Here is a 27,380-nt window from a genome sequence, read left to right as displayed (position 1 = left end):
AATGAAGTTGGTGGTTGTAACAGTACTACGCTTTTAGGAAACTTTAATGGAACCACGAATGGCTGGTGTAGGAAAAAATTACTCAATAAATTACTTTCAATTCTTTGTTTTGCGGTACATATTTATGTTGTGATATGCTGGGTCGATTTTGATTTTTGAAAGTTCCCCGGTCCACGTTTTTCAAAAAACATTACTAGTCATCATGCTGAAAGGGGTTGAAAATCACTGGCCTATACAATAAATGCTTTGGAATAAAGTGACAGAGAAGAACTAACCAAATCTGTTTGAAGCTTCTTTATTGTGTGTCCCTCCATGCCTGCGAATCCTCCTAACAAGTCTTTTCAGGTCATCGCCGATAACCCATTCATAGAATGGATAGTCTTTGATTTTTTTTTCGCGGAAGCCAAGCCAATGCTGTAACTCTTCGGAAGTAAGCTCTGAAAATAAATATCTAATTTATTGGGTATGGCGGGGATAAGAGACTATTTGGTACCACAAAAACTCCATATCACAGTGTTGACCAAGATATTCTCAGAGCCAGCGTTTTCGATCTATGGTGATATGATATTACGTCCTATTACTGAAATTGAAAATATTCGGTATTCTCGGAGTCGGTGAACATATTCTATTATCAGCAAGATATGATGTCGGCTTACGAATATGATCAAAAATTCATCTGTACGCCTAAGTCATTGAATCATTCGCAGGAAAGTACAGACTCTAATACAATTCATGAAATCTGTTGTATCGATAATTTATCGCACAAACACAATTATCCAAACAGATTTCGCGTCGTTAGGAGAGGTCGTTTACAGTTTATTGGTGTGCCTTAGTGTCAGCTTTATTCAATCAGCCTAGTTTGTACCAACAGAAAGAGCTTGTGTAGCATCTAAAAATAGTACATTGAGCTTGGGCGATCTCTTCGCCCCGAATATTCGAAATTTCATGCCGTAGATGTCATATTTAGTGATAGACAATTTTCTTTCAAATCTCTGCTAGTTGTTAATGATTGCACCTGACAAGTCAGCCGGAAATAGTCGGGTTTATTTCAATATGAATATACTATTCAATTGAAATAGTTTATGGGGAAATTTCTAGAGATGACTGCCGTTAATTTTTATTCCGCTTGGTATTTTTCAATTTACTCAGCGTAATATGATTGTCATCTTGCACTGTTTCAGGAAGAATATTTTTCGCCTAAACATCAAACAAAAATTCCAATGTGATTTCCACACACCATTTCGTGTCTTAGTCATAATCAACGACTATAGAGTGCAGGGAATCAGCTGGCAATGGCGGTGTTAGAAATCTAAAAAAGACTTCACACAAAATCTTGCATCATCGGCCAGCAGATAGCCTGAGGCCACAACTATGTGGAAAAAATGGTTTCGAAAGATCTGGACCAAAATGGACCCACGGATTATAGGCCACACTCATGATGAGGATTCATCTTAAAGTCGAATAATCTTGTTTCGGTATTGCCATATATCAAACAGAATAATCAGCGCTTCAGTAATTGGCGTTCTGATGAATATTTACTGCAAATCGGGACAAAATTGATATGTTGAATTGTATTTGAAGTGGTTCTCAAACTTTTCCAAAAAATTCACGAAACAGTCCCTTTGGCAATTTTATGAATGACTCAAGGTCGCTTACAAAATCAACACAAAACAAAACGTATTATGTTTGGTTGCGTTTTTGAGAAGGCTACAAATTCACATTCAGCCCTCTAAAACTGTGGTCGTGGCCCTCACAAGACGATTAACCTTCTTGGGGACGAATCCTTCAGATCCCTCTCACCCCTTACGAGTAATTTTATCACTGCACGAGTAATTTTATCACTGCCCTTTCTACAGTCTATTAACAAACGGTACTGTGTGATTCACAAATTAACTGAAATAGCTGACAGCAAACGCATGACTTAATAATTTGCTTATATCGGCTTTGTAAGCACTAACCAGTGTTATGAAGATCTGTGTGCAGTTATTTTCTTGTCATGTGAAGCGCAAAGTTTATTAGAGTTAGGGAATCAATTTTGTCAATACTAATAATTATGGTACTTTGTTAAGCATGTTGTTGTTTCTTGGACTCATAATGATTGTCGCTACTTGAAGGATATTGGAATCTATCACACGTTCAAGACTAAACTAAAGGAAAAATTCCTTTCAATTCATATTTCTAAACGGGGAGCATTATTTTCTCAGCGGGTTACATTTGTACCGCGCGGGGCTTAGATTAGGGCTATTTGATGCTGGAACACATCAGTATCGAAGATTCGGGTCAACATGCGGTGATCATTTTGGACGACCGCTTTATCGCCAGTGATCTTTAAGGCAGCGCACTTTTCGTTTAGTCGCATGTTGGCCAAACCTTCGAATAGTTTTTGGTCGGAAATGGGAAGTGCCGAAATGGGTTCCGCACCGCTAAAACAAAGTATGTCAACGGCCAAAAGTGATGATTTTATAATTGCGAGTATAGATAGACTTATCTCCGTAACGACATGAGTAATTTCTTTGGGAGTGGGTATACGCCCAATGAAATCAAGAAATGCATATAGTGACACTAATTAAGCACGCGAAACGAAACTCAAATATAAAATTGAACTAATTCTGCACCAATAATAATCATCTACTTTATATTGATTTAAGTAATGTCGGGGCAATATCGAGTTTGGTTGAAAAATAAGTTGCCTGAAATTTTTCATGTTCCGAAATTCTGTTTCTTTCGATCTTTTAAAGTTTTCGAACGAATTTCGCTGTCCTAAAAAATTGTCTCGCGGAACCCAGTTTGAGAACCGCTGTGCTACACCAAAGTCGATATGCCAAACTTCATCGGTATTTCAAACCACCGAAATTGAAACTTCATAATATAGATATTGTAATGGATGGCTAGCTTCATATAATATTGTATTAACTGTTACCTTTCAACGATTCTGATCGTGTAAATTTTTGTAGCAATCTCGATGATACGTGGCGATCATCCAACATCCGCACACCGCAATGAGACTCGAGAATCGCAGTATTCTTTGGTAATATCTCGCGAGCCAGCCTTTGCATTTGAACTGTAATTTCATTTGATAACTTAGCAGCTACTATAACATGCGACTCGCTGCGCATGAAGTAGTTTAAATTTCAAAGGTTTCATCAAATCGCATGTCCTGTTGAGTCGGGAGCTATCATACAAGAGTTAATGTCACCCGAAGTTCTTCCAAGCATTGGAAAATCGGTGTGTGCCAGACATGGGGTATTCGTGATTAGTAATCTGGATTACGACAATTACACCATTTTCAAGTACCGGTAATCGTAATAGCAATCCATTACATTCGAAAAAAAAAAAGGATCATGACATAAACTGAAAATTCGAGACCAATGATGAGTGCGATTTATAGCAGGTTATTGATAGCAGAAATGTCGGATTTAGAAACGCCACTGCTCATCATTACATTACAAGTATTAGCTTGGCTCGTCATTGTGTAACGAATTGCTCACACGCCGTAAATAGATATTCCATGTACAATTGTACATTGTACATGTAGTAGTGTGATTGTAAGAGCACCCGTCGTGCCTTGTATCAGGTTATCAACACACTCCAGAGACCACTTCCTCGCAGCAGGACAACCACCGCAATTTCATAGTGACGTATATATTGATGTTTGGTTATGCTTAGTTAAACGCAGATCGACCGTTGCTGCTTGGCTAGCAGTATAGGCCCATTCACGTACACCGGACCAATATCTCAGATTTTCTACCTGTCAAATTCCACATCGAAGCATTAAATATCAAAGGCAGTTGATAAAAATCATAATTGAGCCGTTGTTTTCTCCGCTACTCATATAACAGCAGCTCGCAATATCTGTATTAAGTGGATTGTAGACAAAATTCTATGTTCACTTCATCTTATTCTCATTTGGCTGAGCTGAAGGAGGTGGTATCTTCAAAAATTGAAGGTAGGTAATTCAGAATTATAACATTTTCAGGCGGGACCGTTGTTATTATACTTTGTTGTATGTTCTTAATTCGTGACCTCCCATCTGCTATATATCAAAAGATGCTGGAGTCGCCGAAACGTGTCGGCCTATTAGAACATTGAAGAAAACTTCCGTGAGACGTGCAAAGAAATTGTCATTCCTGCAAGGGGCGCATCGAATTCATTCAATTTCCTCAGTGGATGCCCGGGTGGTATTTGTATTGAGCGACACAAGTTGAAATAACAGGACTATTCTTCGCGCCCTTCAGCTCGGCTATGAATAATGGACACGCATACAAAGTTTCGGAGAAGGTCTTTCATTGGTAGCATACTCAACTCGAATTAACTCAAGTCATCTCAAATTTTCCTATTTCGAGTCAATTTCAAGTCAGTAATATATTCAATTTGAATCTTAAGAGTTAATGTGCAGACGCAGATGGATGTGTATGTGCAGACGCAGATGGATGTGTATAATGTACACAAACTACATTCCGGGAAATATCTCTGAGATGTTTTGAATGATTTTGCACAAAGAAAAAATTGGACTATCAAAAATTTGAATCTGAGCAACGGGACGTTTCATATTTCTCATACGTCGATTATAAGTCAAGTCTAGTCATTTTATTGCAGTCATAAGGACTAATAGAGTCGTCCCAACACTGCCAGACACAGACGAGCTGCATCCCAATATTCTTTAGAGTAATGAATACAAAAATATCTTTAAGCAACACACGAAACTCTAGGCAAAATCTCTAACTTTTCAGCATCTCCATTTCCCTTCCAGTCATCTTTGGTTTCTCTGTGTCTTCGATTTCACGCAAAGTAAACTGTTGCAGTGCATCGTTCTGGCAACGTCCCCCGATTCGGACTATTTTTTGCGTGAACTTGACAATCTCCATAAGAAACTGATCTAGTGCGTGGTTCGTGTAGCATACAACGAGAATCGGGAAATGAGAAACACTCTCTTCCACGTTGCCGATCCGAGACCTACAATTTGGAATAGCAATTTCACTGGATTACGGCTTGCAAATATAATTCTATACGCCAGTAATTGAGCATATACTTTCGTCTTACATAAGTTACTAAAATATAATATATAAGTATATAATAATAGATAAGTAAATAACACTACGAATCTTAAAATCTTAAATGTGCCGAATAGCACAAGCATTTTTCAAACTACCAAGAATTGCTTCACGGGTCGAATGAAATCGTCTGGCGGGCCGGACGCGGCTCACAGGCAGTATGTTTGACCCCTCTAGACTATAGAAATTATCATGGAACCATCAGTCGGGCTCTAGTTATTTATATTCACAATAAAATTATCAGATGCGATATTAAAAAGCTGCGTCACAGTTTTATCGGTATTTAAACTCAGTTTGTTGGCAAGTCCTTGAGAGATTTTAAAAAGTTTACTTCGCATTGGTCGCAGTATGAGCACATTTCATTTCATCGATAATTTTTAGCACATGGTGAAACATTGGAATGGAACAAAGTAAAAGACTGGTTACTCAGGTTATAGGCATAAGCTGCTTTTTCATTACCAGACTTTCTTATTCCGCAGCAAAAGGTTCATGATTGCTATTCCGACGTGAGTTTTCCCGGTTCCTGGCGGTCCTTGGATAATCGATAGTTCGTTGGTTAAAGCCAATTTCAAAGCAGCAGCTTGCGACTCGTTCAACCCGAGTTCGTCGTGCGTCGGCCATTCCTGGCCAAGAGGATCAATGGACTTGTCTAAAGTTTAACGTATACATGTGTCAACGTTAAAACAATCCGAGTCTCATTTCAAGTACAAGAAGTAGGCTCTAAACATAACCGACCTTCGCCTGTGATTGATGCGAAATTATATCCGAGTCGTTGCCCAGTTTCCGGTCGCAGGTAAAGCGGTGATCGTATGTCTTTCGCGCAGCTGACGATATACCTTTCCAGCGGAAGGCTTTGAGTGTCTGAATTATCAGTGTATTTGATTGTACTTGCTAACAAAGAATCCAATTTTCGCCATTCCTTTACCCTTAAGCCCAGCAAGCACGTGTCTGTAAGTTTCAAAATATGCTTCCGACTCAACCGCGATGTATACTTTCTTGAAATCGATTGAAAATACGCCTTCTGGAGGAGCTGGTCTGCTTGGCCCAGAAACGTCTATTTCAAGCGTCAGTGAATTAATATCCGGTTACGCCTAACCTTTATGAGAAGAGGTGGCCATCGGTCAGTAACAAAACACTTCTACTTCAGCTTGTAGCTTAAGTGGGTTGTCTCCACTTATGGAAATTGACTGTTTCAGATCGCTGATGTATGTATGTATGTATTCATGTAATTACCTACTACTTCAAAAGCTTAGCAAATCTACTGATACTTACTCATTGCCTACGTCTAGCCCGCAGGACGGCAACCCGCGGGTAGGGCTGTTCAAAAATAACTTTTTTTCCCTGATTCCAGCCATTCACTGATTAAATTGTCAGGTTGCCACAACAAAGGCTGCACACCAAATTTGGTTCAATTCGAACATGTCTGAGCGTCCGCAGAGCCAATTAAAATTTTTAATTTACTACGTAAAATTGAAAAAAAAAATTTCAAATTTTTCTCTCAACCCCATGAAAATGTTGAGATGTCTTCAAAGACCATGCAAATGAAATTTGAGTCAATTCCAACCAGTAGAAACGGAGTTATTTGAGTTTTTCGTTGATAATTCTCGGATTATCCACCAATCAAGGATAATTGGAGAATTATCAACGAAAAACTCCAATAACTCCACTTCTACTAGTCCGAATTGAGTCAAATTTTTTTTGCATCGTCTCTGAAGACAGCTCAACAATTTCATGGGGTTGACAGAAAAATTTGAAAATTTTTTTTTTTCAATTTTCCTGTATAAATTAAAAATTTCAATTGGATCCGCGGAGCCCTATACTTGTTAGAATTGAACCAAATTTGGTGTGCAGCGTTTTTCAAGGTAAACTGACAATTTAATCACTGAATGGCTGGAATCCGGAAAAAAAAGTTATTTTTGAACAGCCCTACCGCGGGTCTTTCACGCATCTGCTGCGGCTCGTCGCAGCTTAGAAACATAGCAAATGTATTTCAAATGAATAATTATCAACAAATGATATTTCTCTTTGATTTTCTTTCCTCGCGAGCGTTTACTTTCATTCTATTTCGTAGTATTGTTGCTGTTGCGACATATCATTTTCAAATTGATTGTGACGTTTATGAGATCAGTAAGTTTTCGGGCGGTATGCGGTCGAGTCGCATGTGATCAAATGCAGTGTTCTCAATACCTAGCTCACACACAAACACAGCGCACGATGTCTCGGAAAATGGGGTTGCTGGGATCCTATAGGTTAATCTAAGATTAACATGAGTTTACCTCCTCGTAATTCATGTATCGTGCATAGTACGGATTCATTGCTACACACTGTACATTTAAATGATTTTTATTGGAGGATACTTGCCGGTCTCGTTCCATAGCAACTCCTTGGAATTTCGTTTTGAATATCAAAATCTTGCTTATGCTTATGGCACGCAGAATTTCGCCACGCATTACGGCGCAGAAAAAGACTGCGTCGGTTCTTTGATAACATGGTGGTTGTGACATGAATATGACGCAAGTAAAGATGACGAGATATTGTTTACCATCGAACCAATTCAGGATTTCTACAATTTTTTTCATCGGTACTGTCATGCGCCAAACGTCATTCCCCAAACTGCATACATTTTGTGTTGACTTGCTTGCAAAATAAAAATAATTTTCAGGGCAGGCTTATTGAAATTGGGAATTTTCACTCACGCCACGCGGGACAATTTTAAGTACCACCGGAATATGAATTACGTAAAACAAATATCACTGCAAATATGACACTGTCACGTGATCGTAATTTTAGGAATGAAACAGAGCTTGTGACTCTCAGGTAATTAAATGTGATGAGTAGGGCTATTTTTTTCAAATAAAAAACCCCAGATTTTGATCTAAAAAATTAAAATATTGACATTTTTTTACCTTACAAAACTTGATTTTGACCACATTTTGACCTCCTGTATGTAAATTAAGTGTTTTTCCACATAACGTTAGAATTGTACTACTTATCTTCATTTCTGGTTGGAACTATCTGTCCTTACGAAATAGTTTGGCCGGAAAAAACGTTACTGACTTAAAAACTCACAAATTTTACATGAAAAAACTGTATTTTAACGAAATCTGGCCTATGAAGAATTCCAGTAGCTACATCACGCCTCATGGTAGAAATAATTTAAATTTATTGTAGTACAACGAAAGATACTTTCCAACATTCTCGGGTAGAAAGTGTCCTTACCTTACTAATTAGTCTGCCAAAACTGGATAAAGAGCGTTCAACAGCAGCAGTTGGTGGCTGGCAACACTGAAGTTGTGCGTACACTACTGGCGACAGACCGTGTTGCTTCATTCTGACAATGTTGTCTACATCACAATTTTTCATAGCGCGCGTCTTGGAATAAAAAACCTATGCCCACGCAGTCTTGCTTAAGTTAGGATATTGTGGTACGTTGAGCATAACGCCATGTCAACATATTTGTTGCATTTGACCGTTTATGATTCACAATGACCTGACAATGGGCCGACTGCAACGGTAGGCCTATAAAGTAGGCTACAAGCTGTAGAATGTCAAATGATAAGTTCATCCATAGCCTTTATACAGGCTATAGTTAATCGTGCAAACATCTACGATACAAGCGAGATGCAGGTTGCAAAATAATTTCGACTTTGTAAACAATTTTGACAATTTTTTGACCTAACAATACAATTTTGACAACATTTTGACATATTTTGACATGTACAAAAATCGCCCTAGTGATGAGAAATGGGTCTAATTGGCTCTTGGTACGCTTAAGGTTGCCAACCCCTGATCGATCATTCCTATCTAATACTGAATACTGTGCATGCATATTTTCTGTACCACCACCACTGCCGTATGTTATGTATTTTGGTTGGATGAAAATAAAGACTCTCTCTCTCTCTCCTGGTCTTGACCAGATAGATTCATGATTTTAAATCTCTATACATGGCCTATATACGTAGCCTAAATATTAGGTCCAGCTAGAATACTTATAAAAATGCAGTGTTTCTAATAGCGATAGCTATACGTGGCGTGTGTTGTATATTAACCTGACAAATTATTTATCAACTGTTCGTGGACTTTGGACTCTTGACAAACTTGTATACGCTACGATAATTGCTTTTCAGACCATTTACCTGATTTTTTTTTCAGCCGTTAATATATATCAATTACAATTTTGAGGTCTACTTCCAGTAATTGCAAGCTTTTAGTTACATTTCCTCCCTTAAGAATGATTCAGTCCTCGGTTAACGAATCAAAATAAAACCTCACCATCTTCTTTGAGATCACCACTGTCACGTTTTGGCATCTCCTTATTTTCTTCAAATACAAACGCCACAGTGAGATGACCATCCTGAAGATCCTCAGGTTTGCGATTAGTAACGACAGCAAATAGTACTTCATGCTATGCCAGAAATGCAATTATTGGATTAACTCCGTTATGACATTGGAACCCATGGCATACCAACCTGGAACATATCACTCGAAATGCACAGCAAATTTCCAAACATCAATCGCTTATTATTCTGCCATTTTTCGTTTTCCAAGCCTGTCGTGCTGAACTGCAATCTATGCAGAATTTCATAATCACCTTTGCGATCAGACGCAGTGGACACAATTCTGACATCTCGATAAACCTTGACGTTTTGCTGTCCATTCTTGGCATGTGCGCCAAAAGCTGACAATGTAAGAAATGGATTGCCTGACAACTGTGACACACAATTGAAACCTATCAAAGTTACCGGAACGTCGAAGTTCCTCAATGCCGTCACGCAGCGGTTGGATATAATCTTCCCGCAATAAACGGTATTGTACATCCAGGTAATGGTGTAAGCTAGAAAAGCAGTTGGTTTATTACTTCTTCGGATATGACATGACGCTAGCGCAGGGGTCATCAAACCCGGGGCTCTTTCGCTCATCTGCTGTGGCTTTTTGTAGCTTTGAAACAATCGAAATGTATTTCGAAGGAAGCTTTTTCATGAAATAATGATTCTCTCTAGTGATTGATTCCTCTGGAACTTTTTCGATTTGTTTTATGGCATAGTATTGTTGCGCTTACGCAACTTCATTACGATATGACATTTTCAAAGTGATTGGTATATATAAAGAATTTGGCTCAATTCCAACCAGTAGAAGAGAAGTCATTGTGGCGTGGAATTTTGGATTGGAAAAATAATATTTATTGTGAAAAATTCTTTATTACTTATTTACTATAGAACCACCCACCGTAAATACTAGCCTATTGGAGTATTATTAGCATATTCAAGTACAAAATTTTCATCAATAACTTCACTTGCATTGGTTTGAATTGATTCAAATTTGCTTCGTTTGTAGACAACGTAACAATTTCATGGGGTTGGCAATTGAATGTGATTATTTTTTTAATGATAAATTTTCAATTTTTAACTCTATTTTCGCTTCTAGGGATTAGATCTGATCCAAATTCGGCGCGCAGCGTTACTTTAGCCAACCTAACAATCTATCAGATAACCAGTGAAATTTGAAGAACAAATTATTTTTTAGCAATCTTATTGTGCATCAGTTTCATGCCCACACAACTGCTTACAACTCCCTCCATATTGAACTTTCCAATAAATGGAATATGTTAACTGAAATCACAGTAACTATGTGAGGCTGCAAAATACTATAATGACAGACTGCACTGAGACATAGCACACAAAATTACAGTTGTTTATGGTGTTGTGTAGCGCTTTTGCAAAATTAATCAATTAGCTTCTTTTGGTTGATGAAATTAATTGGCGCATTATGCAGAAGACCTCCACTGTCATTCTGAGATCAAGATTTCTTACCCTTCGTAAGCCCGATCTGTAACATTTGGGCGTAAAAAGGGGCGACCACGTTGTAAATCCTGTAGCTGTGGAAAAACTGGTATCTTTCTGAAATCCACCTCAAGCTGTGGGGTAGGATCAGACATATCATCCCGCTCTGCTCGCCTATAAAGAAGAACAGTGTATTTATATGAGTTCCGACTTAAATCAAGAATTGAACAGTAACAAAGTACCTAAGTGGTACTTCCACTACTCGCTCAGGTAGTGGAGGCGAAGCAAAGCGAAGCTCTCGTTTCTAAAACTAGCACCGGTTTTCGACTTACAAAGTCTTCAAGTACTTACTTCAGTAATCTACAGAACTTGCTTTTTATATCGATACTTGTAGCTATTTTAAAATGCCTTGCCTATATAATTGACAGGTAGGCCCCTACTTTTACTTTGGGTACTAATATTGACTGTTTTTAACACCACTAAATTAAATACTCATTGACTGGCGAAATGAATTTCAGAACGGTCTAGTGAAACTTTAGCGACAGCGGATAAAAATTAAGTTCAAGGCAAAATAACTCGAACGAGGGGAACATTTGTTGATGTGTGTGACGTACTTTATGGAATATAAATATTCAGATAATAGTATTTTGAATTTTGTAGCTTAGTCAGTGTCCCATCGTAATTAGCGATACTGATAGTTGTTAAACGAAGTTTTGAACTTTCGCATTTTAGCTGACGGTAACCACTGACGAGTTTCTGGTCAAAAAGTTTCGGCAATAAATATGAAAATATTATTTAAAAATACATTTTGCACTACACTCTGTTCAAAGCTCTAAATTTCGCCAGTGCAGCGAATTGGTGTAAATCTACACTTCTCAACTGAATTTGTTAATCGGATCCCTTTAATTTGATCAATTTCTTTGTTGGTGAATAAATGTGGTGCTAGGATAAACCATTTGCAATCCATTTAAACTTTATATGGAAATTACATGGGACATCTGCCTAGGCTTGCAATTGTACAAATGTACATATATACGTACGTAGGTGAAGGAAAACGTCAGAGCTGATTATTTCTTTGATAACGATTCTGCGTCACTCACTTTGGCAGAGTTGTTTGCGATTTGGAAATATCCTCCAACACGCCATCGTTCGATTTAACCGTGCCCACCTTTTCTTTCGAGGTCCGAAATCGTCGGGAGATGCTGCCTTCTTCGCTCTTCGAATCATTTCTTCGATTTCATGCAGCAAATGACGGAACTTCGCCGCCAAGCCAAAGTTCTCAATTAATATTCGAAGTCCGCAAGTCATGTCGTAAATCTAAGGAAATATTAAAGGCTTCAGGTATTTAGACTACGAATTGAAAATCACTTGCATGTTTAGATTACAAGTACGCATCTCTGCTGATTACTAATTGACTATAAATGCACCAGATCTTCATAAGAACAACATAAAAGAAATACAGCCGTGGAAGCCTATTATTCTGTATGGCTGAAATATCCTCAGATGAAGGTGGTTTCTGGAACTAATAATTTAACAAAGGATAAGCTTCATTTACCTTTCTCTTTGATTGCGCAGGACGTGTAATCATAAAAGCTCGGGCTATTTTTAATGCATTTCCAACGTGAAACGAAGTCATCGCACGTCGTTCATTGCTACAATCAAAATCAATGTTTAGTGTTTACATAGCCCATGTTTGAAACGATATCGATGTTGATTGCTAATAATCCAGAAACATGGCAATTACTTGAAATAGAAGGTTCATAGCAACGTATTTCTTTGCATTTTGGGCACATATTGATTGATTCTCGAGAATCGTCTACACCAGAGGTCTCAAACACGCGGCCCGCGTCGGCATTTTGGATTTTCAAGTATCGACATTATTTACCCGCCACATATATATATTTTTTAATTTGAGAGATTGTAATTCACTCCAAAACTGCCTAAAAAGCCTAACTACTCGTCAAACTTCAATATAGCACCACTTTCAGAGGCAGTGGCAAACCAGCTATTATGTCACATTACCTGTTCACGATGATATAACATGACCCGTTTAAATAATTGTGACTGACAACTGTTATTTCTGCATATCCGTGATCTTCCGTAGAAATACTTGTACTCGGGCTGACTATGGAGTATACATGATGAAAATGACTTAGGTTGAGTCGTTTCATACGTTAAAATTAGAGAAGGATTTGCGACTTGGAACGCCGTGGGTTACTATGCCATGGACGCAACGAACTATCAAACTGTCATGATGAATACTAATACACAAGAAGGTCGTAGCCGGCGTTGTGTAGCGTAGCAGATTTCGCTATCTAAGCAAGTCGGTATGGCAACCATTGGCATTATGTTTCCTGCTTGATATATAATTAGTTACATCTTGCCTCTTGGATCTCTATTCATGTTATTATCGCCATTTAAATGTGGCGAATAACAAAGCACTTCGTTCAACAGCTGTAACACAATGTATTGTTAGGCAATTGGTCAATTCTTTACTATGACACAATAATTTTAAGTTGTTATTTACCTGCTACCCGTTATCTTCAATAACGCGCGAGCTTTCACGATGTCATTTTGCCCCTTGCATTGTGTCTGTATATCAATATTTTGACAAGTTATGCCAAGTACAACAACAATTTTATTCAAATATTTAAGATTGTGATTCCTTTTTTGTGTCAGGCGTGAATATCACGATAGTAAATCACATTTTTACGATGTGTGTGGAATGTCAGTAGTCTACAAAGTTCCGTCAGATAAGGCATACTTGAAAATGCATTGAATACCTCTATTATTGATGCTGCGGCCCGCGGCGTCATCAAAAGCTAGGAAATTGGCCCACGAGTTTGAGACCTCTGGTCTACGCAAAGGTGACTGCAAACGAAATATTCTCAGTACAGTGAGATTAGCTGAGCTGGTTTCCTATGTTGTAGAATGACTACGATGACAGCTAACGAAACGCCACGTCATATCCGTTACTGCTAATTTCCTGATACAGATTTGGCGACCACCTGCTAATAGCGACTGCTTACATGGAGCTTTGAAAGAAATGATCAAACATTCACATAATATCTCAGTACAACAGAAAGCGAGGGGATTTTCAGTTGGTCCTGTCTAACAGACACATTGCAGATTTGAGCATTATGTTGAAAAGTCCATCCTGGACTTGAGATGATGAAAGCCCAATATTGCAACTTCTGTTTCACACCCATCACATCAAACTTCATAATACAGAACTTCATATCTTTTTTTGTTCTGAATATGATTTTTAAGTCGGCTTCAATGTTATGTTTGTCGGGATAATATCTCAGATTATTCATTCGCACCGATCTATGTCTAGTTTTGTAATTTGAAATGGGAGTCTATTACCATGTGAGCAAGATCTTGTAGTACTTAAATTGCCGATCGAAAAGGTTTTACTGTACAATTCTCAGCACTTCTAGTTTTGAAGAAGCAATGAGACTATGAATTTCTTATCAGCTGGACAAGCTCGTGACCGATGGGCAGATAATAGTTGACATTTCAAATCGAAATTTTGGTAACAGCTTCATAGGATAGTGATCCTGCATGTTGGTTACGAGATGAAAAATTGGTGTGACCCATATCAAATTAAATATGTCACTTGAACATGATTTGATATCAATTTCTGTACATTGCTGACAGAAAAATCTTCCTATAAATTGCTAGATCAGTTATTCGAACACGAAACATATTATATATTAATAAAAAGAGCTGAATTTATAAAATTATCATGTAATCCCTGCCTAAAAGGGACAGAGGGGTCATTCTGGGCCGCGTTGCGTTATATTCCAATTACAGATATTTTGCTAATTAAAGATTGAAACAAAATCTGGCTACGGTACATATAAAAGACGGATAATTATAGTACTCCCGGTAACAAGTTTACACCCATTCACGATTAGTGCATTGCAGGGCACATATAGTATACATAAATATGTAGTGTGCGTCCTGTATTGAGGTTTTGGAGAAGCATCGCATGCAACAATGTATGAGCTGTGATTACTTACAGCGGGTCTATTTGTAAATCACGAAGAAAGTCGCAAATGACTATCTCGAAATTGTGCTCGTCGATCAAGCTGAGCACACGATTCAACGTTGAGCTAGCGAGATGTCCTTCCAACATCTTGCCAAACACTTGAAGCATCATTTCCGCCATTCCTGAAGGAAATTTGAGGAAATTTGAAATCAGATATATTGTTGATAGTATTATGTATGCACTGTTTGCAATACATGATCACCAGAACATGAAAATTGCATTTGGTGTGGGGAGTTTTCACATATTTCGTCACTGAAGTTATAGCAGCGTATTCGTACTACTCAATTTGCTGGGCTCAAGATTGAGAGTCGCTAATTTCAATTTGAACGAGTCAGAAGTTGTGTGTGTGAGAATTCTGCAGATTTTATTGACTAGGAGCCAAAGGTTTGTACGAAATCTCATTATTACCTATTGGATGAAAATAGATCAATTACAGCTTGTGATGTTGGAATCAGCATCCGAGAATGTTGTAAAAGAATAACCACATTGCATAACAATCGCATTTTGTAACGTGAGAAATTCAGACCATCAGCCATCATATTTGTTAGAAACTAAAGAGGTCTGACTTTTCTGAGCTTGATGTCGCGATTTAGTGTGACGGGTGCGGTCATTTATTTTGAACTTTTGTAGAGCGGAGGGCACCATACTCTTATGATCCACACAGCTACCCGCAGTCTTGATAACTGCTACAGTAACGCAGGTTTCATATTCATTCAATCATTCAACTTGATTTTCGTAAAGCGCGAAATTTTTTTCAGTTGACTGACTTCACAATTAATGTTGGTTATTTATGTTTATTTTTGGTTGCATTTTTGCGTGGGTGGGTGGTTTGCAAATTAAAATCAATATATGCCATGCCTAATCGCGCATAGCGCGAAGAAAAATTTCAAGTAGCATAATTATGCCTAGAAATAATATTGCTCATGTTAATTCACGAAAATATTTTTAGCCTATATCAGGCCTTCAAAATTCCGGACATTTAAGCATATTTTGCAATTTCCTCCCGGACGCAGGTTGGACAGTGAAATTCCGGACATATCAGGGAAAATCCAGACGCATGACAACCCTAGTTTATACCCTCTACTCACCATCATCTAACAGTGTCCGACCCCTGCGAAGAAGCTGTTCCAGGCCTGATCCCTCCTTTACCAGAATTCGTATGATATCTTGAGGCGTCTTCTCATCCACTAGCTCCTTCAAATCCATGTATTCAAGAGGTCTTGGCAAAACGGTACATATATATATATATATATATATAGATGAGGAATGCAAAAAAGCAAAGTCACAGACGAAAACCTTATCTCGTCATGAAATCTATCTGATCGGACTGACTTATCCCTGGGAGTCTTTCTGCTTTGGCTATGGGCGTTGCTGTGGAGTAAAATGTGGTATGCTTTTCGATAACAAATTAAAATCAAAAAAGATGACACAAACCTCATGTTGATATGCCTTCCATGCCGCGCCGTTAGTTCGCTTCGGCTTCGGTTTCTACTTTCGGCACTACAGTGACCATAAGCGCCACTGTGAACACGACATGTCAGAGATAAGTAATGCATTCTGTACTAGACGACAACACAAACCTTGTGCGGTCATCGCGTCTGCACAGTCCTAATTCGTTTTGGTCGCGCCGTCCCCGAGCATGAAAAACGTCGCTTTGAACAAAAATGGTGAATGATAATAATCTGTAATATTGTTTCTCCAACGTTCTCACTGTCAAAGCCGCAATCGAGAGTTTCCATTCAGTTTCAATATTTGTCAAGTACTGAAAGTGATTTATGAATGGTAGTATGGCGCAGTATGCATAGCATTCAGTATTGAACAAGTTGCACAGCCATTCAGCATTGCTATCAATTTAATTAGTAGCGTTGGAAGTTATTTGATGCCACAATATCTTAGAAGTAGCATATTGAATACACAGTATAAAACTGTGTGGAGTAATACCCGGTCTCCAATCTTTGGTTTCGATCAGTACTACGAGCCGTCTAGTTCTCACTTATTTGCTTGCTATTTGTTCTCTATCCTTCTCTATAAAAATGGAATTACACAACATGGCTCTTACCGCTACTTGGACACAGCAACAGCCGCTAATTCGATATTTCAAACTTCGTTTCAAATTATCAAACCATATATTCACAGGGTACGAAATTTGATATGACATCAAGCAGTACCTACAATGTGACAGTAGTGTATCAAAAAGTAATTTTGAGTTTTTGCCATAATTTTGTTCTTTTTGTACACTTTGTTAGGTGAAGAGCAGTTACCTACTATGTGACTAGTATGAAATAGCAAATAATCACTGAAGCCTACTATCTAAATATAAATTCCTAACTCCCATTTTGGCACACTATGAAATTTAAGTTCAGATCAAAATGTTTTCAAGCTAAGAAAGCATGTTTGACATATGACAATGTGTGGTACATAAGCAAAGGCAAAAACCTTTCGTTGCTATATGATCTTCTTGGTTCATTCTGCCGCGAGGTTTCAATTTCAACAATTTGGTGGTCTTGGTGATCCCTTAGAAAAGCAGATGATTGTAGATTAAACTATTGGTACGATTGCTTACAAAATGTTACAAACACAAACATTCCCCGGTTGTCAAGGAGGCTAAACGATCTCCTCGAGTCATTCCGGCGTGAGATTCCATCTTTTACAATACCGTCGTCATGAAATTCCCTTTGAAATACAAGGAATAGCTGAGAAACTATGTGCGCTGCTGTACACAAATTGCCACACTCAAACGCCTTACGTACCGGTAAATCAGTCGTCGTGGCTTTCGCCCTGGCTGACTCCGCCGTACGCTGTGGATATGGGCGCTCCTGTGAAAGAAATAAGACTTTTCTCGAAACGTTATACAGCACAAGTTTACAAATGCATTTCTTTTTCGAGACCTCAATATATAATGACAGGAAAGGGAAACAGAGTTTGTTGGAGTCGGGCCTAATCAGTCACATAGATGATTCAATTCAATGTCTAGTTATTATCCTTTGAATGGGATCAAGTATTCAAGTACGGTACCGGTAGCACCTTGTAAATCACGATCACAAATAGCGCTATGACTGACACACCCTGTCAATAGGATTAGTACAGTGGTGGACAACCTGCGGCCGTTGAACAATAATTATGCGGCCAACCACACGCAATTAAATTAGTGCATGTTGGCAGACGTCAACATGCAATTTGAAGAACTGAAGAATTTGATGATAAATTTGTGAGAGATTTTACATCAACTTGAAAACTTCTTCATGCTTACGTTCCCATGTATACTACGCACCCTAAAATGGCATGTAAATTCTGGGGAAAAGCCTCTACCCATGTATAGTATGCACCCTGCATTCGCAGTACATGAATAGTGCATTCGTAAATGCCGATTATACAAGTATCTCGTGTTTACAAACTTGCGCGTATGATTAAGCTACTAGCGACGGGTATGCTTTAGTATTCGGCGTCACAACGATCTCTAACCTTTAAAGGGGCACTGCACTCTAAAAATGATGTGGTCAGAAATTGAAGGGCAAAACGAAAAAAAAATTGGTCGCAGCCATTTTCTTCAGAATGGAGCTGCAATTTATTGAAATTTCCACAGGACCTTCAGGTTTCAGCTGCCGTGGCTGCGCATCAACCGTTCTCAACTCGAGTTATTAGTTATTACAACCCTGGTAATAAAACCATATGTGCGTAGCAGGGAGTTTCTCATTTAAAACTAGAAATTTCGTCCTTTTGAAATGCCAATTTACTAATTCCATATTATCGATGCTGCGTAGTGCAAATTAGCGAGAATCATTTGTATACGAAATGTGTCATTGACATCTGATGTGCGCTATCGTCGCTGGTTTGATTTAGCGCGTCCGCATGCAGGCCTGCACGCTACAATCGCTGGCATGAACTATCACGTGCACCAGGCTAGGCCTGATATCGTTACCAGCCTGAACTATCACGTGCACCAGGCTAGGCCTGATATCGTTACCAGCCTGAACTATCGAGTCTACAGCAGGACAGGACAGGCGCATGTGATAACTTTGCTGGCCTAAACTATAGCGTCTGCTACAGGCCTCGCATGATTTGCCTGCTATCTCTACATGTGCGATTGTATTGTCATACTGGCTTAAAAGACTAACAGGGTGAAAATAAATAACATTGAATCTGCGCAATTGGCCATGAACGGACTCGAACGACATTAATTGATTAGCCCTAATACTAAAACATCAGTAGATGTGTGTTAAGGCCTAGTTATCAAAAGATACGACAGGCTTGAATCACATGAAATCGGTGCCACTTCAGAACAGATTCCAGGGCAGACATCAATCATATCAATTTGTGAAATAGTTCGCGGGCGTGTTAGTGAACAGTTGATATTGAAGCGAGACCGAGGAATCGCTAATTAACAACTGGAATCGCTGGCAAGCTTACGCGCACTTATACGCGTAATTCGTCAACATGATGAAGCTTGTCCTATCCATGTATTATAGGCAATATGCATTTACGCATGTACTTAACCATGATAAATTGATGCCAACTTGGTAAATTTGAAACAATTTCAAACCCTTCCCTTTTCATTCAAACCCCTCGATTTTCATTCAAACCCTCCCTTTTTTCATCTGGCCACCCCATGTAAAAATAAAAGTCAGCGCCTGGATACGCACAATGTTACTTCGCGATTAAATGCATCAATTTATAATCAGGGTAAATCTATCCAGCAAAATGGTGAAACGTATCATTTGTGCAATAATTAAAAAGCCGCAATCAAAGGCTGAAAGAGCCGCAGTTTGCACACCCCTGATCTATACTAACACTTTTTCTCGAAAAGAACGGACGAATCCCAAAAAATGGGACATTTGGGCGTCCTGAGAGGACACTTTCGATTTCTTGCAAAGAGGACAAATCCTACAAAAAGAGGACATATGGTGACCCTAGATTACTCAGCTTATTAGATGCGGGAACGATGGCATAAGCTTGACATTATTATAAACGATGGATAGTGTGTTGCATCAAGTTTTTGACAGTAGAAAGAAAGGTCTGCTCACTGCTCATTATTTCGTCATTCACGAGTATTAGCTATACTAGGGTTACCATATTTTGGAAATCTGAAAAGGGGATACTTTTTCAGAATTTGCAGACTTGCAAAACCGGAGAAAATTCTGAAAAAATGGTAAATTTGGTAAACTTTCTGGCTCAGCTCCCGAAATACCCGCCGGAGCGTCACTTCGGTGCTGATTTAAGGCATCTCAGCCGAATTTGGCCGTAAATTTGACCAAAATTCTCAGGATAATATCTCAAAAACGAGGACAAAAGGGCGTCCCACCGAGGACACTTTCAAAGAAGTCAAAAAAGAGCACAAATCCTCTTAAAAGAGGAAGGAAAGGAAAGGAAAGAATGCAGTTTATATGTCCTTGTTTTTTTTTGCGGCATATACACCGACTCAAGATACGCGTACACACGATATGTGCATATGCACACCATGAGTGCATGATGTGCATATGCCGCTGGACAAGGAAATGCAGATATAGCCTTTACGGCTTTCTAAGTCATGCACCACCCCTCCATGCTATCCCAGTAATGCGTGAGCGCCACGCAGAGAAGTCATGGATACTAGTGTTACTAATCAGGTCTTTGGTCTGACCCGGCCGGGGATCGAACCCACGACCTACCGATCAAGAAGCCGGACGCTTCACCATTACGCTATCTTGTCGGATGTATGGTAACCCTAAGCTATACTATTCATCATTGTATCATAATTAACAGACTATCCACACATAGTTGGAAGATATGTTCTGTTAAATGTTGAGAAAACCACCACAATGCCATAATTGCCTTATGTGTCCACATATGTGGTGACCAACAGATATGGTTAGCTTATGAAAGGATCACCTTTCTGCTTGAATTCCAATATTATCGCAATTACTGATGTTTGGTTATGCTGCGGTATATGCCGTTTCCACGTTGTTGCTAGGTGAGCAGAATGTATTACGGACAATTTCCTTTATGCAATTTAAGATTATAAATTTGATACCCTTCCTTACCAAATTATCAGAACTCGATGGTTGCCAACACACATCAAACTGAGCTGTTCTTTGATGTTACTCAAAATGGCAGCTCCAAATATCCGAATTAGGTGGATTGCTGGTGTTTAACCTGACAGATGCATTATCCTTCAAGGTAAAATTTCATGTTCATATTTTCATCTAATTATCCTATGGTCCTATTTGAAGCGGCACAAATCGTTGTATCGCAATTAGGGCTGGGCAAAATGAGTACCTGAGTGATTCGATTCTGAATCACGTAATATGCTTCGAGTCGAGTCGAGTAATCGAGTATCACGCATTACGACGTCATAGCATAATGTAATACATCAAAGTTCAAATATGTACCGTTTCCACCAAGAATATAATGCTCGTTATCCATTTCATAAATGATACGTTGGTATTTTTCCGACCATACCGATTTCATTCGACTTGGTGACAATGTTGTGGGAATGTGGGATAATCATGACTTCGGATATGGGCTACATCCAGTAACCTTCGTAGCTTTGTACTATATGTTTCGTATGCTACGATACGGGAAATCAAGGTTTCAAGGCTTCAACAGTAAAAATTAGTATCGAAACTATAATTTTCGTCGATGAATTAACTTTCAGTGGCGAGAAGCGTATAATTTCAGTACTCTAAAAAATTGTCTTTCACTACTCGACTCGAATCATTAAAATTATTACTCGATTCAGATTCGAGTACTCTAATCATTATGCCCATCCCTAATCGCAATTCATTACTCAATTTTTGAAGCTACCATCAGCCATCCACTTACATGGGCCAACCAAGTTAGGTACAGCATGGCTTGTTGCTAGAATGATATGTGGCAATCTCATCGCAATCGGTATATCGTCAAGAAAAGGCTCATTAAGTTTCCATGTAATCGTAATAGACGTGAGAATTTGCTGTATTTTTGATCTTGCAATTCTGAAGTAATTGTAGTGGTAAATTGATTACATTCATGCAGCAACTCGCCACACGTCTGGTCATCAGTCAATCACTGTCATCAATGACAGTAAGTCTTCTGTAATTAGACTACCGGGTACTCAAGTATTCAAGTGCTCATGTGGTTCTAAAACAGTTTATCCCCGTACGTCAATTGTTTCGGGTGTACTTTTCCAAACCAGTTACTCCAAGTATGATTGACAATACTTAAAGCCTCTACTTTAGTAGAAAATCAGGGTAATACATCTAGTTGAGTAGGCTAGCATCAATCCGAGATTTTGCATTCTCAATGATGCAATCAGTCGAAATTTCATTTTAATGAAAATCTGTCGATCCATGCGACATATTTACTATGCTATTTTAGACGCACTCATGATATTAAAAGCCACACAGTGAATTATTAAGAGCTCCTGCTGCTGACTAAATCAACAAGGCATCAGGCTCCATAATTTTAGGACTGTTCCACTCGTTGAAAATTTGTGCCAATTTGCTTTGTCAGTCGGTTTCGGCCTCCCAAATTCAGTGCTTATCGGATTACGACAGCACTAAGTTGGCCTGGTTCAGAACAGCAGCAAGTACCAGAAAAAATTATTTGAGCGTGGAGTATGAAGCTCGTATGTGAGCTATCTATGACAGCAATAAGAAATATATAAGGGCAGTAATTGCACTTAGCACTATTAACTGACAAATGATAGCATCTGCCATTTAGTTAAAATTTTACACCTGCGGAATGAACCAAAACATACCGTCGATTGTGATTTCCTAATCGGACAAATACACTCTTGCTGGTTTCATGTTTTCGACGACCCATCGTGATGCTTAGTGAATTCTCTTCGTACACTAACAGATCCCTGCTCCAACTCTTTGTCTGCCGAGCATTATCATAAAGGTGTGTTGGTTGCGAGTAAATTATTATCAACCTAACCTGCAAAACAGATGCATTGTTCGGTGGTTATCAAACTTTAAGAAATGCACTGCCTAAATCAGGGGTGGGCAACTATTTTTCTCCGCGGGCCAAATGAGAAGCAGAAAATATGTCGGTGGGCCTCGTCAGAAATTTTAGCTGTAATCTCCAGCGTATTGATTTTATTTCTGAATTGAAAGCAGTGAATTACACCAAATGGTGCTCAGTAGATGATGTGTTGATATCGGCAAATGAGAAAGTGACGGTTAATTATCCAAAAATATTTATTTGGCGTCATATTTCGAAACAATGTTAAACATGATACACTTTGAACTCTCTTTAAACCCCTATCCGCGTCTTTCTATCAATACATCAAAATGTATTTGTGATGGCCGAAACAGCACATCGTCAGCCACCCCCAAAACGTTGGTTTTGGGCCCCCATAAAGTTATAAACCAAATTTCTGGGGGGCGTGGCCCCAGAGACCGGGATCCATCGGAATGCATGTTTTTAACATCACTTCCGAGCGAGATTTCTTTTATACACTAGTTGGTAACGCTTTATGCCCTAATCGTACTAAGCGCGGAATTTTTCCATGATTCATGATTCAATCGGTCAATAATATTGGTAGTTGCATATTTATTGCTGTAATAATTTAACCTCTTTCAGCCCATGTACTCAGTGTTATACCGCTACAGCTGAATGAGGTGTTGTCTTGGAAATATTCGGGAGGGATAATTACTTCGTTGCATCTTGTTATTTTGTGACTTCCCGTCTGCTATGTGAAAAAATATTAAAATCACCAAAGCGTACCAAAATAATAAACGCACACGATTCCGAATTAGTATTTCTTCGCTGCCAAATATTGCCGATGGACAATTGGACATCGTGGTTTTCTCACGGTCGAACTTTTGTCCTTTTACTTGGTTAATTTGATCAGCAATTGCAATTGCAGCGCATTCTCTGAATCCCGTGCTGGCCTAAACTTCATATCTCCTGGTGCGTCCTGACGCGGTAAACGCTAACGCTGAAATGCCCAGTTCTACAAACCACTGATCTCCAAATCGCGCATAGCGTGAGCAAGAGTTTGAATAAAGTTGCATTAATTTTTTTTTAAAAAAAGAACTTCATAATTTCTGTTCATTCACGTTATAACTTTGGGCCCCTTCGAGCTCGCCTTTCCCCCAATTACGGAGTTTGGGGTGCGGCAGTTACGGTCCTGTGAAATTCTCCGTCCCTTGACCGAGTGTATGTCTTCCTGTTTTTGTCATAGAACCGACTTAAGGTATAGTTCTTAAACATGGCGGCCGGCTCGGCCCTAACTTCTAAAAAGACGGGTTTATCCCCGACTCCAGTAAACAAATATTTATTCTTCCGAACCTTCTTTGAATTTCAACTTTCGGCTTTCTTTTTTTGACATCCTTTATAGGTGATGATAACTCATAGAAATCAGGGGCACTGATTGAACTATTTTAAGAATTAGGGATTTGGAAACGCATCACGTAACAATTTTAAAAAGAGGCGTTATATGTGTTATGTGACAATGGAAACAAAGAAGGTTTGGTGACTTCTTGTGACTTCAATTGTAGCGGCATAATTTGCTACACTGACATTATTTTGAATCTGGATTACTCATGTGAGGTACGTTTAGGCTGTGTAATCGCGGCATGTTAATGAATAGGCTTGATAGTAAACGAACTTGCGGTCAGTTTATTCATCCTATGGTTTTATTCCACGCCGCAACATTAAAAAGTAGGTTTTATATTTCGGATTTCAAGCAACCTTTCGCGGGCCGCACTTGGCCCGCGGGCCGCACTTTGCCTAGGCCTGGCCTAAATACTCGCTTCCCCAATACACAAACACACATACACACACCCATAATCACACACCCTCGACCATATTATTAAACCCTGCTGACACCGAATTGTCAAATAAGCAAATATTAAACAGAACAGAAACATTACTGATGAACATTTTATAGCAGGGCGGCCAGATCGTGGTCCGCGAGAAGGTCCCGAGTGGCGCGCGAGGTAATTCTCGAAAACAGCTATATTATTTAAAAAAAATTTCCTCAGTAATTTATTATGAACTCGCAAGGCCAAACAAAAATTTCATTAGCCTGACCACAAAATTCGGAATGTCCATCGACTAATTATCAGTTCCTAAGCATGGGCATAACCAGGGCCCCAACCACATTCTTCGTAGATCTTCGTATATGACCATGAAGTAGAATATGTTGAGGCAAAATATTTATTGTCACTCGATTTCTTGCTTCTAGCATTTGTAGCCTACCAACCCCGAAAACTAAGAATATGTCCAATTTACAGAAATGGGTTTCACTATATTCGCCATGATGAGAGAAGGTGTCGTCCAACATGCGACTTCGCATCTGCACTAGCAGAAAGATCATCGGCGATGAAACCTTTGCACAAAATGATAGACACATGATCACCGAAATCTTCGATATTGATATGTGCTTGTGCAAGCGCCGAATAATCCTGTCCTTGCCAAATGACCCCAGTTGTATACAGAGTCGGCGCGCAATATGTGCAATGCAAGTAACAATTTCATCGAGCGAACGACTCGCGCTCGCGGCTAGGAGATTTATTACATATAGCTGAATTGTCAATTTTGATGCGTAGAAAAAATAGTCTTGTTTTCACCGTTATCTAATCCAGTTCGATCCTATCGGACAACTACATCAACATTCCAGTGGCCCGAGCAATTGTTCGTAAAGCTCATGGGGCCCTTTGGCCGAAAGTGCTGGCAACCCCTGCATTACAGTCAAGTAGTGACATTGGTTTAAAGGCACAAAGGATATATTCATATCAATAGAGTTGCTCGTTAAGAAACTGAGGTGGTCAAAGTAGTAAAGTAAGCTAGTCAAGTAGAAGTAGAAGAGGCAACACAAAAATCGACATACGTACGAGTAGAAGCAATCATTTTATAAGCATCATAAAACTACTTAAGTAGCAGTAGAATTAGCTGGCTTCAAATCTATTCAAATAGCTATGAGAAGCAATCATTAATATGGTGTCATAGACTGTCAAAAGCTGGAAACTGAGATATGCAGAAAAGTACAGACGGATGGGCTTGAGCTGCTACACACAAAGACGTAAAAAGCTTCAACCGCATGAGAATTCGACCCTGTCGTGAGATGCAAATGATAGTTTGTTTGGGAACAGCGATTCCGGACTTTTGTCTACTCCAGTGCCCCGTTTCAGATAACGTCATGGAATGGTGCCCTATACCGAATGAGATACTGTATCAGATATCCCATTCGTCATTTACACTTAATTTTGCTTCAGGAAGAAAGAGGCAACAATGCACTTAGTCTTTCACATGCAGGTGCTACAGACAAAAGAACTTCGATAAATTTTGAAGAACCCTATATAATGATACCGTGTACAAAGAGAAATCCAACAAGAATTTTTAAAATTAAGAAAAATATTTTTCATGCATTTTTTTTCGACAAGCTTTGACAGTGGACTGGTAAAACAGGGTGCAACGCTCAAAAGCCAAAAGGCTTACCACTTTTTTCCGATTTGGACGCGGTCAGTGTGGGTAGATTACGATAAAATAGTTAGAGGCCAGATTACGATACGATAGTTCCAAAGATTGCGTTGAGCCATATTGACTGTGATGAAACATGTCATATGGGCGACAATGCGGTATGAAAGGAACCACACAACAATGCATCTACCTAACTTATATTGACCAATACTTTCGGAAAACCATATTTGTCACTCCATATTTATTTCGCACGAAGCACGATGGAAATTCTGGATTTTCCTTAGCTTTTGTTAAAGTAAAACTATTATTATTGTTACTCCGCAATAACAGCCTCTAAATCTCACCATTTCTTTCTCTCATTGAAAGCATGCAACTCTAGAACAAACTGTAAATAGCAAAAAGTGATTAGCTAAATTACAAAATATTACGAATTACAAGTAACACAAATTACTCGAGTCAAATATTAGAAGTACAGTAAAACTACTTGAGTACGTCGAAAAAGTAGAAGTACTTCATTACTGACCACATTTGTGCTACTAAATTCATAGTAGCCTATTCAACGTAGCTACTACATGGATGCTATAGCAATTGGCTTCCTTGTTGTACCCATCAGTGTTGGGATCAAGTGACCGACTACCTTCGAATCGCAAATCATTTCGATTCAATGCAAATTTTGAATCAAGTAAAACTAATTCAAAGTTTTTCAACACCGGTATTCAAGAAAATTTACTTGGTGCTCAAACCATGTTTGCGCAACAATCAGTATTCATCGAGCAGCCCCCGAGAATGAGTTTGAGTTTGACTGGAGGTCTGATTACCTTACTGTGGTATTCAATGGCGATTTGAGGTTACAATCGAGCTCAAATAACGACATTAGAGCAAGTGTTTCCCAAGTATGGTATGGAACGGAGTCGCAAAGCCATGTTCGTTCCTTTTGGTGATAATTTGACGGGCGCGTAGCCAGACGGGGTTTTGGGGATCGAAACTCCACCCATTTGAAAAATCCCATCCTTCAGAAATGCCGATTATATCACCAATGTTTGTTAGCTCGTTCGCACTTCAGCAATTCGTATTACCAAGTGCAGTCAGTTAGCGAGAATCGGCTGTGTA

At 39.0% G+C, this 27,380-nt stretch overlaps 1 protein-coding gene across 2 annotated transcripts in view; it reads right to left on the bottom strand.

The window, feature by feature from the left end:
• Positions 1-22,830, bottom strand: part of LOC145436033 (NFX1-type zinc finger-containing protein 1-like) — a 59,399-nt gene extending 36,569 nt beyond the window's left edge. For both annotated transcript variants that reach the window (XM_080313319.1, XM_080313320.1), the window contains exons 1-21: positions 22,600-22,830; positions 17,636-17,701; positions 17,469-17,558; positions 17,322-17,399; positions 16,466-16,537; positions 16,320-16,406; positions 16,182-16,256; positions 15,974-16,104; positions 14,857-15,007; positions 12,387-12,483; positions 12,000-12,148; positions 10,862-11,005; positions 9,794-9,885; positions 9,521-9,729; positions 9,324-9,456; positions 5,977-6,105; positions 5,787-5,912; positions 5,511-5,700; positions 4,724-4,953; positions 2,921-3,061; positions 276-437 (exon numbers count right to left, since the gene is read on the bottom strand). In XM_080313319.1, the coding sequence (XP_080169445.1) occupies positions 276-437; positions 2,921-3,061; positions 4,724-4,953; positions 5,511-5,700; positions 5,787-5,912; positions 5,977-6,105; positions 9,324-9,456; positions 9,521-9,729; positions 9,794-9,885; positions 10,862-11,005; positions 12,000-12,148; positions 12,387-12,483; positions 14,857-15,007; positions 15,974-16,104; positions 16,182-16,256; positions 16,320-16,406; positions 16,466-16,537; positions 17,322-17,399; positions 17,469-17,558; positions 17,636-17,701; positions 22,600-22,664 (2,617 nt within the window). In that variant the 5' untranslated portion in view covers positions 22,665-22,830. The remainder of the gene's footprint in view (positions 1-275; positions 438-2,920; positions 3,062-4,723; positions 4,954-5,510; positions 5,701-5,786; positions 5,913-5,976; positions 6,106-9,323; positions 9,457-9,520; positions 9,730-9,793; positions 9,886-10,861; positions 11,006-11,999; positions 12,149-12,386; positions 12,484-14,856; positions 15,008-15,973; positions 16,105-16,181; positions 16,257-16,319; positions 16,407-16,465; positions 16,538-17,321; positions 17,400-17,468; positions 17,559-17,635; positions 17,702-22,599) is intronic.
• Positions 22,831-27,380: the final 4,550 nt, after the last annotated feature.

This window comes from Botryllus schlosseri, chromosome 3 (genome assembly GCF_051294905.1).
Source record: "Botryllus schlosseri isolate E-star chromosome 3, Bs_hap1, whole genome shotgun sequence".
NCBI lineage: Eukaryota > Metazoa > Chordata > Ascidiacea > Stolidobranchia > Styelidae > Botryllus > Botryllus schlosseri.
The sequence above is the reverse complement of the archived record's forward strand: the minus strand, read 5'-3'. Positions and strand labels throughout refer to the sequence as shown.